The 12,852-nt window shown below is 38.3% G+C and overlaps 1 protein-coding gene across 1 annotated transcript in view; it reads left to right on the forward strand.

Moving 5' to 3' along the window:
• Window positions 1–12,852, forward strand: part of mrps9 (mitochondrial ribosomal protein S9) — a 47,586-nt gene that overhangs the window by 11,470 nt on the left and 23,264 nt on the right. Inside the window, exons 3-5 of the mRNA XM_007885143.2 lie at window positions 6,350–6,412; window positions 6,503–6,533; window positions 10,496–10,575. Coding sequence (XP_007883334.1) covers window positions 6,350–6,412; window positions 6,503–6,533; window positions 10,496–10,575 — 174 coding nt within the window. The remainder of the gene's footprint in view (window positions 1–6,349; window positions 6,413–6,502; window positions 6,534–10,495; window positions 10,576–12,852) is intronic.

A 12,852-nucleotide genomic window follows, 5' to 3' on the forward strand; every position in this document is an offset into this window, starting at 1 on the left:
TCATCATGGTACACCAGCCACCTCCGCTCCCTTAAAGCACAGGTGCGTGCTGCTGAACGCACCTGGCTTAAATTGAACTTAACGGTCCATCGGCAGATCTGGCAGACCTTATCAAATCTTACCGCTCCGCCCTCACCTCCGCTAAATCGTCCTTCTACTCCAAGACAATCTTGGCGGCCAAGGCCCAGGCTTCTCTTCTCCATCACCAACCGGCTCTTCCACCCACCATCTCATGCCTCGCCCATCCTCACCTCCAATGCCAATTGCGAGGCGATGCTGGACTTCCTTGAATCCAACATCGAGTGGATCTGCTCAGCTGCCTCTGCCCTTCCGTCTACTCCACCCTCCCCATCTCACCCCACACCCCGGTTTCTACCTGTCCCTCCCTCCACACCTTCGAACCCGTCTCCCGCTCCTCTCTCATCACCACGATATTGTAATAATAATAATAATAATCCTTGCATTGGATATAGCGCATTTCACGTCTTTAGACGTCTCAAAGAGCTTCACAGAACATGCTGTAAAGTGAATTGACCGTATATTTGTGGGAAAAACGCAGCAGCCAATTGCGCACTGTAGTATCCCACAAACAGTCGTGGATTCAAAATGACCAATTTTTATTCTTGTTTTGTTTTGGAGGGATTATTATTAGGCGTGTGGAGTAAGGAAACTTGCCCAAGGTTTTGCCCTGCCTGGAATTGAACCCAGGTGTCTTGCTTGCAAGGCGAGTGCTCTAACCACTGAGCTACAGGACTCCACTATAACCCACATGAAACTGACTACCCGCTCCCTAGACCCCATCCCTACCCCTATTCTTACCTCCCAGCTCCACCTCCTTGCCCCTCTACTCACAGACAACCTAAACCTCTCTGTCGACTGGTACTGTTCCCACTCCTTTAAAAATGTCCGTCATCACTTCTGTCCTTAACATACCCACAGCACAGAAACAGCCATGGTCAAAGTGACAAATGCATTCTGTCTATCTGCAACTAAGCCTCCCTCTGCCTTCTCATCCTTCTTGACCTCTCTGCTGCCTTTGACACTGTTGATCACTCTATCCCCATCCACTGCCTCTCCTCTCAGCTCAACCTTCACGATTCTGTCCTTGAATGGTCAGATTGTACCTCTCACACCACCTCCACTTCATCTCCACAAACGGTTTCTCCTCTAGTCCCCTAACTGTTTCGTGCAGCATTCCTCAGAGTTCTGTCCTTGATCCCCTCCTCTTCAATATCTATATGCTCCCTCTTGGTGACATCATCCGCAGACATGGGGTCAACTTCCACATGTATGCGGATAACACCCAACTGTACCTCCGCCAACTCCTCCCTCCATAGGCGACAGATCATCCAGAACAGCCCGTGTCCTCTCCCGCACCAGGCTCCGTGACCCTATCACCCCCATCCTTTCCCAAATCCACTGGCTTCCCATCACACAGAGGATCCTGGTCCTCACCTTCAAAGCCCTCCATGGCCTTGCTCCACCTACCTCTGCGACCTCCTAACCCCCTTCCATCCTGCCCGCTCCCTCCGTTCAGCAGGCTCTGGCCTCCTTCACTTCCCCCGGTTTGCCAGCTCTACCATTGGTGGGTGGGCCTTCTGCCACTCGGCCCCCATCCTCTGGAACTCCATCCCACAGTCCCTCTGCCTCGCCCCCTCCTTTACCTCCTTCAAGACCCATCTCAAGACCCTGCTGTTCAACCATGCTTTCGATCACCTTGCTTCTCCCTCTGCTCTCCACCCTCCCCAATCCCAACCCCCAGCTCGGGTCCAAAACACTGACTGTCCAGCGCCTTGGGACATCCTCCCGACGTGAAAGGTGCAAAACAATGTCATTTTGTTGTGGTTGTAAATAAATGCCCTGAAAAGGCCTGTTTGTTTTTTAGAGCACCACAAAAAAAGCTGAAAATAAACCCTGAAAATTAAATCTTTTAAACCCCAAAGAAAAGAAGCCCTACCTATGTTTCACTTTCTACTTCAAGACTGAGTACATCTTCACACATCCTTTAACTGGGTGACCAGATCTTCCAAAGGTCCATCAGCATCTTTGTTGAGCTGACAGAAGGCACTCGCTAAAACAGAGGAAAACATCCACCACTTCATTGTCATTTAAAATAGAAAGAAGGGACAAGGCACCTGTTACTTCTTGAGAGAAATTCTTTTCTAACTTTACTTTTTTAAAACAGTTTTAGCAACACACTGATCCAGTTAGATCCTGAAATATAATGAACATTAAAGCATTAAATTGGGCTTATTTTATTTTTAAAACTCTTGTGTTAAAAACACCAGTACCATGAAAATCCATTTGGCCTAGTTAAACCAGTGTTAGTAACTGGCAAATGTTCAGTTCTGTCCCTGTAAGTCAGAGAATTCCAGTCTAAGGAATGATCGTGTATTTACTATAATCCACAGCAAAAGATGTATTTTTTGAAAATTTTTGCTAATATCTTGGTGCATGAAGAAATAAATTGCTTAGTTAGTTAAATATGCTAATTCAAACACCTCGAATTTGTCTTTAAATATACTGTATATGATTCTTTTCTAATTGATTTGCTCTGCCTATTTCATCCATTATACAATTATTCATGATATATTATGATTTCTACTCATTTATAATAAATAAAGTTGTTAAGACAAGCGTGTCTAAGTGAAATTGACAACTAGCATTAAGTACCAGATGTGGATTATAGAGCTCTGCGAATCTGCTGAGAAGAGTTGAAATAAATTAGCACCTGTACATTAGCTGCTCTTGCTGTTAATTTAGAAGCAAATCAGTGGAAATGACATTCGGGTGAGTCATTGAGTGAGTAAACAGCTGCATTTTCACTGCCCAGGCAGGATAACTAATTGGTAGAGATGGCCAACATGACCCCACTGCTTTTCCCAAGTCAGTAGTAGTACAGTCAAATTTAATTCTCTGTCAATGGAGAAAGTGAAATGATGCTACTTAGGCAGTGTCAACCTGGCAATGCGCCTGGAATTTGCTACCAAAGCTCAACTTTTCTTTATTGTTCAGATTTATAAATACACATGAAATTGGGGTTGTTGAATGTAATTGGACTTTCTAATAATGCGTTTATTGGTGTCCATTCTTCTCAAATAGGGTATACAATTTGTATGTCCTCTTTTTAAAAAAATCTAGTTATGTATTAGTTATTATATATTATATATTAGTTTTTTTCTTTTTCGTTCCTTCAATTTTAATTGTACTCGTTGATTGTGGGACATAGCAATCACAGATTAACTGCCACTTTTGCCTACATAACATTCTATATAAATAGAATTGTGTTATTTCTAGGTGATGATCCCATTCTCTTATTCTGTTATTAATTGAGGTTTTGTCCACCTTGTGATTCACCATGTCATTCCTATTTAAAAGAATGGAAAACAAAGAGAGTTTTTTCTTCCAGTTAGCATATCTTGTGTTCCCCATCTAATACAAATGTACTTCCAAATTCAAATTAATTAGTTATTTATTTCAATGTAGCTCATGGGACTTTGTGCATCTTACCTTTATTGTCTTGTTTATCTTTATAACAACATTCACTTCATTTCTAATTGATCATGTATTTTGTAAAGGGCTTTGAGATGTTTAGTATATGAGAAGAGCTATATAAATACAACTTATATACAATACAGTCTTTCTACAAGAAACTTGATATACATTTTTCTGGAAAGAGCAATTATTTTGATTGGTCTATTGTGTTAAAATGTCAATAGTCTTGAGACACAAAATGTATTTCATAAAAAACTATCTTTAGTATTGTAGGAAATTAATAGAAGTGCAGAATGTTTTAACCCATTTAATATTGTTAAACGAAAGCATTTCACAGGATATACTGTGAAGTGTAGTCACTGTATTTGTTTAGCCAAATGTGGCAGTCAATTTGAATATAACAATGTCCCACACACAGCCATGAAATGAATAAACAATATTTTGTTTGGGGGTTTGTTGGCCAGGACACCGGGAGAAATTCCCTTTTGTTTTTGAATTGATCTTTAACGTCCACCCGAACAAGCAGATGGGACCTCGGTTTAATGTCTCATCTGAAGGACAGCACTTCCAACAAAGCAATGCATGCTCAGCGCTGCATTGGAGTGTCAGTTTAGATGATGTGAGTTCCAATTCCCAAAGTGGGGCTTGAACCCACAACCTTCTGACTTGGAGGCGGTCAGTTGAGCCAGGAGGCTGTACTATAATTTTCTTACAAAGGCCTAATTCTTTGATTTGAAGAATAGGTTTGCAGATTATACAATGCTATTGCACTACTGAGCCTTTGTTTTGGGCAGTTGGTAATGTTTCTCGATAAATTGGCTCTAGGGTGATGTGCCTAGCAAAAGGAAACATGGAATATCTCTAAAGCTGCGTCAACTGTGGTGGCCCATCTAGGTGATCGATACCTGACCCAATTGCTGCTGACTGAGCTGCCTTCCTGGTTCACCAATGAAATTGTGGGAGTAGAAATGTTACTGAAGGAACTTTTAAGAACCATGTAACACAACAGCATAAAGACCAGAGTAGTCACAGATGAGCAACTTTAAGATTTTTATACTAGAAAGCTGTACAGTTTGGGAAATTCTAATGAATTCCTAATGCTTTGGCTTCTGTCAACTGTGTTCTCCAAGAAAAGATAAGTGTGGTCCCTTCCCCCCCCCCCTCCTCCCCGCCTCCCAGCACAGCCAAGTGGCATTATAATTTGTAGTAAAGTACCAATATTATAACATCTTTCCTGTAAAGAGAGAGTGGTTGAGAACATGTTTTTTTTTCACATGCAGTACTATAATTACCAAGTTCTTAACTCTTAAAATATGAGTTAATACTTTCCTGCAAGCTGGAATAGGTAGTTCATGATAGTAATGATGAAACTACTGTAACAAGGCTTTTCCTATTGGAAAGTTCCTGACAAACCAATTCTTTGCCCAGTGCTTCAAAACTCTTTGTTTTGAATCCCTTTGTGTTGAATGTACAAGCGTATAGTCTTCCCTCGATTAATTTTCAATGTTCATTTTGTCATCATCTAAAAGCATTCTGGGCTAATCTAATTTGTTTTAAATTTTATAGCCTATTTTTAGGTTGCAACTTAATTTTGTAAAACATTAATAAAGTTGCTACTTATTGCAAATCATTTGTAATCTGTTCTCTCACATACCACAAGGTATGGCTAGAGGGAAAGAGAAAGGGAATTTATGATTTATAATTTTTGAGTAATTGTTTTTTCTGTGCATAATAATGTTTTCCAGATTTCCAACCATTCATAAATCATTTATATTAAAATGACCACATGTTGAATTGTGCATGTGTGTATCCATTCATTCTTACCAGCTCAGTAGAATATCCTTAAAACTTCAAAATCTGTTTCAATTGTTTCATAATTGTTTGTACATCCATATTCAATATTTTTTGTTTTCGTTTACCTCTCAGTATGTGCTGTAGTGCCGTAGGTGGAAACAGCATTCTTGATACTTCACCGTGTGTGGTTGTAGTTGTGGGTGTGGGGGGGTTGCACATGCGTGCCACGCAGACTTATGTAAGGTTACATCCCTAATGTCAGCAGAATCTTCATTGGGCATCTGTAACTTTTAGATGCACCGAAATAAAACAAAAGAACGCAGATTTGGAGTTGCAAAGTGCAATTTCAGGACAGGCACCAGGAAGTACTTCTTTACTCAGAGGGTAATTAACAACTGGAACAGGTTTACCAGGAAGAGTGATTGAGGTTGGGGCTCTAGACTCCTTTTTTTTAATCAAAAGCTTGACGATGTGATCAAAGGACTGGAGGATTAGTATTCTGCATGATTAAATGAGCTCATCTGAATCCATTGTGATTACATTTGAGTCCGATCTTGTCATTGTCTAATAGCTACACAGATTCAGCAGACGCCTTTAGATAGCAAGCAGTAGAGGAATCTGGCCGACTTTCCTCTCTCTCCCCCCTCCCCAATTGGAACCTAGGGGTTTTGAGAGCAAGACCAAGGATTGAACCCGGACCTTTTGTTTATTCACTGTGCCATCGAGTGAGCCATGATGATATTTCTTTTTGGAAATGGGGTTCTTTCAAATCTGTTTTTCACTTTGGTGCTGCAACCAACCATTGCAAAAGTTTCTGTAAATTCCTTAAGAATTATGTAATTGTTGGTGCATGTGGAACTCCAATTTTTTAAATATCTAGTGTTATCATCAAGCACTGCTAGTCTGATTGTAAAAGTTCAGTGATCTGCAACACTGAGAGCAGAGTCAAAAAATGTAATCACCTGAAAAAATTCTGTCAGTTCATGCAAAACTGCCATTATTTGTACAAGGTCTTTTTCTAATATCGAAGGTATTGACTTATTTATCATCTTTGTTGCAGAAAGCTATCAGGTACCTTTTCCCATCTGGTCTGTTTGACAAGCACGCTAAGCCAATCATGAAGGTAATGAAAATGTTTTATGTCTTTAAGATTCTGCTTCATTTATTTTGTTTTGAATTTACTCAATTTAATGATGTGTTTTCTTAATTGCAGCATCCTTTAGAGGTCTTTCCGAAACAAAGAGGTAAATTTATTTTTTTTTGAAGAAAAATGAGAGAAATAAGGGAGTTTTGTCAATCTGAGCATGACTGACCATGAACTTGTAACACATGTCCTGATGTCATTTATCCATTGTTTTTAAATTACAGTCCCAATTGCCATCTGCTCACTGATGTGTTCCACTCCACATAGTCTGCTTATTACAATTCGTTCATATGCCACTTCTCCACAAAATCACTACATTTCTTCCACTGAATTATCCTTCTAATGCTAGATGTTGGAAAAGGAAGATACCTCTACATTTATCATTTCTTTGTTACTCTTTATTGCTGTGTTTATGCTATAGAAAAACTGGTCAAAGGCAGCCTGGGAACTGACGTTTTGTGCGTGCTGCCCCTGATGTGACATGAATGGAATCCGTAGTCCCAATTCACAATGATCAATAGGAGGTAGTATAAAATGTCAGCTTCCAAGGTACTTCTAACAAAAAAATTAATGCTTAAAATCCAGATAACTGAAAAAAGGGAAGAACTTGCATTTTTGGAGCACCTTATCGCATTGACACTTCTCAAAACGCTTTTTTGAAAGGCGTTAAAGGTGCCATTAACAATGATGAGATAAATAGAGTAGGATATACTTAACCTTTCTTTACAATCAATGGTCACAGATTACTGAGCCTACAATATAGCCTTGCATCGAATGAGGTTGGATGCCTGAACTCAGTTCCGAGATAGTGTGGGTCAAAGTACTAAACTGACCCTAATTCCCTCTTGCTAGCTTGCAAGAAGCTAGGTGGGCACCTTCAGTATTAGGTCCTCACTAATTTCTGTCACTGTACCAGATGCTGGGAAGTTCTTCCTGTAAATTTAATCCCTCTATGATTAGGAAGCAGAATAATACAAGGCAACCCCATTATAATGCAGTGATTTGTCACCATAAACACAGACCCAGTTATTAAATCGCCATTGACTAGCACTTCTGAGGTTATCAGGTTGTTGCTGACATCATTTTCTTTGTGAAACAACAACAGCGGTGCTTCTTGCATGCTCAGGACACAAAAAATAGCGTCAATGGAGCTTCTTGTGCACAACACACGTGTAGTGTACAGGAAGCGATGTCACTGGCACTTTCTGAACCTTCGTGTTACGCACAGGAAATGTATTGTGTTTCCAGAATAGTGCGGGTCGCTGAATCGGGGTGTGTTATAATGGGATCACAATGAGTGAGTGACCTGCTGGATGTAGTTGTGCGAACTTCTGGCTAACTATTTCAATCTCAGCTCTGGTTGATGTAATGTATTGCTGTTAACCATATTACATTCTGCTTTGTTTAACTGGAGCAAATAAACTGGATACAAGAGCACTATTGTTACTGTTGTAATCATTAGGTTGTCTTCGGCGATAACCCCTTCAGTGGTGAAGATGAGTTGGAAGGAATTATCTTTTTGATAATACTATATAAAAGGTTAAAGGTTTAACCATCAGCTACCTGCAGTAAACCGCACATTGTATCACTGTGCAGAATCTCTTCCAGACTAATTCCTCACGTTCTTTCATAGGGAAAGCTCCTGCTAGTATCGTACTGTGATCTTTGAATTTGTATTGTTGCTCGTGGATGTTGAAATGCGAATGAGGGAAAGAAAGTAGATCAAGTAACCATCTGTCATTTGTATGGTTCAATTAATGCTCATTCACCTGTTAATGAAATGTTGTATTCTGATTACACTGAGATAAAAGTGGAAAAATCTCCATCTGCTACTTTTGCTTTTTAGTATTTCTTTACAAGGGAAACTTGGATGGTTTTCATAGCATTTTTTTTTAAAAAATGCATGGCAAAGAAAATTGTCTTTTAAATTCTAGGACCTGGGCTTGAGTCAAATTCTATTTCCCTAGCTTTAAGTGTCCTGTGGTGCACATCACAGAACTGTTTACAATTCAGTGTCAAGTGGCCGTCTCGTTCTGAGAAACTTCAGTCATGGTTGGTTTTGGAAATGGGAACATTAATACCATTGCAATAGAGAGTGCTTTTGAAGTTGAAATATATTTTCGAGGTGGAGTAACAGGAGCTTTAACTTTACCTGTTGTCATGGTATACCAACTTGGGGGTACTTAATGCTGACATTGCAAAATGTTCTTTTCTCTGCCATTGATATCCGTTGCCAAATTTGGCGAAAATGAAAACCTGAAACCATTAATTGTTCTATAACTGTAACTTATATTTAAAAAATCCTAGATCACATTCTAGATTCTTCTCTGTGATCAGTGGTGATGATTTTGCAAAGTACTTTTTGAATTCTAGGAGAAAGGTTGAATCCTGACCACTCATTTAGTTACTGGAAGAAATTTTACTTTTAGTATTATTAAAAAAAGAAAAAAAGGTGGGAAAGCTTGAAGGTTTGTCAAGGGTTGTCACAAATACATTGTATTTCCTACATTCTGCTAAATATCTGGTCTCAGCTAATAGCTGTGAGGAGACTTGGTACTTCCCCACAGGCTTAGTAGTAGTGAGTAGTACACATGAGAAGCATGACAGTATATGTGAAGAGTGAACACGATCTCTTTGTATTTACACATGAAGCATGTGAAGGCTATTCCTTTGAAATTGTTGAATTTATCTTGCTTCAATCTTTTAAAATTAATAGGAAATATATGCCTGTTATTTTTAAACCAGTATGCAGTAATTTTGTTAATGGCAAGTGATGTGTAACAGGATCACAAGTGGAACCAGAGTTTAATAACCGTTACCACGCCAACCATTGTGTCGAATGCCAAGTACCAACATTAAAATGTACAAAAGTACTTTTTCCTTTTTTCCATTCTTTTGAGAATTCCTGCCCTGATCTATTTCCTTAGTTGTTGTCACTCTGTAATGCTATTTCCTAAAGCCATGGGAGTATATCCAAAACCTAACTGGATCACTGCATATGTACAAGCTAATCTCCTTCTCTGCGCTTACAACAGCTGTGTGCTACTGCATCCTTGACAGTGGAGCAATAGGTTGCATATTACCCCAGATAAATACTGAAAAGGGACCCAGTGTAAGTCATATTAGTCACAGCTGTGATTTTTTTTGCAAAAATGATCTTCCTTCTTCTCTGCCCCCATATATTTATGTACTTAAAAGCACCGTTTTTTAAGTGTGGCCATTACCAGGACTACTGTTGATTAAAGACATAAAGACAGACACGATTATATTTAAACAGCCTTTTTGTTTAGCAAAATGTCCTATCCATAGTGTTCCCCGTTTTAGTTTACAATTTTTAAAATATTTCCTGGATACTCTTCTGCAAATTTGTGTGTTGAAAATAAATTAGGAATAATTTTAACTATTAGATTTTTTTAATAACTGAAAATTTTGAAACTTGTTTATTTAGTGATTGGAAACTTAATTTGCTTTTAGAGAAGATACTCTTCTTTCTCAGCTGGATTTAAAAACCCATTGACTGTTTGGTTGTGAGATGAGTAACAGACTGGCCCTCTGAGTTCTGGAGGTAATGATTTGACGGAGTATCCATAAGCAAAGAATACTCTATAAAAATTATGTTGGAATATACTCAGCTCAATTATTTAGTCACTTAAAGCTCCATAAACCCATGATCTGCTGCGTTTAAGGAATCTACAAAATATTGTAAAGTTTTTTCTTCAATCAAAATACTATAGTGCACTAATGATGCAGTGCTCTAGGAACATCTAGTGGCAGAAATAGTGTGTACATGATGTGTTAACACTATTATACTGGATCAGTATGTTTGACTTGGGATTTTAACTGCAGCACTTTCGTGTTTTGACTAATATGCCTCAACTCCTACAATGTTAACATTCCTCCTATCTGTTTGTTCAATTAAAGATTGAAACGCCTGTTCCTTTCTTTTTGGAAAATGAGGGTGGATAAATTATGGGCAACAGAGACCAGTTGCTCATAAAAGCTATTTTAAAGTTCTAGCAATGTAGCAGTCAGATAAACAAACTTTTTTTCATATTTTCATAGCTGTTCAGTGGGGTGAAGATGGCCGTCCTTTCCATTTCCTTTTCTACACTGGAAAGCAATCCTTTTACTCACTGATGCATGTAAGTATATAAAGCAGCAATTACGATGCATAGAAAATGACTTGCAGTATTTTACAATGATAGCTGTTGCGATATGTTTTACAGTTTATATTTCTTTGCGATCATTGCAAGTGAACTTTTGAATCTACAACCACCTAGTTTTGTGTCCATCAGTCAGGCTATTGAATGACTAAAGTGATGTGTTATAGTCAACCTTACAAATGGAAATCAAACTATAAACATGGGCAAATGTTTCAATGCTTGTACTGTTCATTTTGCTCTTCTAGCTCTGAAGCGAGGTTGAAGAGTTTAGAACATTTGCTCATTTGGGGAAAGAAGGTTGAGGGGTAATATAGAGGTGTTGAAGATAACGAAAAGGTTTTGGAGGAAAAAACAAACTATTTCTCCCGCTAGGTGTTATGAGAGCATGAATTTGGAATAAGATTGAGGAATTTAGGAAGATATTTTTCTGAGGGTTATCAGAATATGGAATGAACTGCCAGGAGTTTGGACATTTAAAAGGGAATTGGACAAATTCATGCAGAGGAAGGTAATTGGTGGGTACGGGGAAGAGCATGGAATTGGGTAGATCGGAGGAGCAAATACTAATATAATAGGTCAAATAGCTTCCTACTGTGTCATAGAATTCTTTGGATCCCTTTCTCATCAAAATCAGGCCTTCCAGTTTTGCTCTTATAACAATCAAACTTAAGAGTGGTCGTTTTCAAAATGGACTTTGTAAAACGTGAATTATGTCAGAAGCATTTAGAGGGTTAATGAATGTATTTGTCTTGTGCTGACAGGCTCTGGGGTCAATAATGAATCTACTCAATTGTCAGGCTCTTTTTGCTTTTTGATAGCTAAAAACGATCAACAAAACAATCAACAATATTCAATGCAACCATGTCAAATTAACATTTATCAGGCCATTGAAAACTCGTGCAAGATTTTTTCAGTCAAAGAAAACCCATTCCAGCTGTGAAATGTAGGTAGAAAAACTAAAGCCATCATAAGAAAAGGTGTATAAATGGGCAAGCCAGCAAATGGAAACTTTCAATATATTTGTAATATAAATTGTGTATTTTACATGTTTTAGTTATTTCAAGTTTATAAATTACTCCTGCTAAAGAGGTAACTATTTCTGGATATCTACCGTTTATTTCAGCATCATTTTGTACAAGATGAGCGCTCTCAAAAGAAAACACACTCAGGAGATTGTAAACCTGTCAGCAGTCTGAGTTAATTTCTTTAGCATTGTCTCCTTCAAAATGGTAAATATTAAGGGAGAGGAAAATCATACTTTTTTAAACTACTTTTTGTTCAATAATTTTAGAGGTTAAATTTTACAAAAATGCAAATTCAAACAAGTTACAATTGCCAGATATAGCAAAGAAAAGTTTAATGCTATTTATTTTTCCTGGAATATAATGCAAGTATGAAACATTAGTCTGTTGGTACCTCTTCAGCAAGTTCCATTGATGTGGGCACCAGAATGTGTCATTGTGTCCTGTAGTTCTGTGCTTGTAGAGTAATTTGATGGGTGAGGAATTTGAACATTGAGAACAGAAACAGTAGTGGTTTTGTTGCTTTTCAGATGTTGGCACAAAACTGAAATTATTCATGTCCCAATTTCTATAGTGGAACTCCCGGGTTAGACAGTTATCCAATTAACTAATCCATCAAATGGTAACCATTCAGCAAGCTGACATATCTGGCGTACCGTCTTTCTGAGTCACTGGGTTCAGTTAAATTGTGCAGGTTGAATATGAAACAGCAGTCCCCTTCCCAGCCTTGTTAAACTGTCCTGAACTGGAAGGTGTGTGAGTTGCTGCATAGTTCAAACATGGTTGTTTTTTTAAAACAAACTTGGTTTCAACAATATGTTAATACCTATATGTATTTTCAGATTTTTTAAATATTTGCATGTGTCAATTTTCCATTGCACTATTTTTAGACTCTTTTTAACTTGGTGGATGAAGGAAATACTATTTTACTTCAAATTTGTCTTATTTATTTCGTCTACTTCCCCTGGATTTCCTGGTACTTTGTGAAGTTAATGTGCAGTTTGAAGTAGGTTTAATCTATGCACGCCACTACACAATTACCTTGCCTTGAAAGAGATTGTACATATGCATTTTTGTGTTTGGCAAAGAGTAAAATAGCTTATCAGAATGTGTATGTATTCTCTCAGGCAATTGCTGATGGGTTTCTCTATTTGTCTTATCCCCTCCCCATGAAACATCTTTCTCTAAGTGGATAATTCCAATATTAGGCCATTTGCATCCAGGTATCATCCTG

The sequence above is a fragment of the Callorhinchus milii genome, unplaced genomic scaffold, assembly GCF_018977255.1.
Source record: "Callorhinchus milii isolate IMCB2004 unplaced genomic scaffold, IMCB_Cmil_1.0 Scaffold4, whole genome shotgun sequence".
NCBI classification, from domain to species: domain Eukaryota; kingdom Metazoa; phylum Chordata; class Chondrichthyes; order Chimaeriformes; family Callorhinchidae; genus Callorhinchus; species Callorhinchus milii.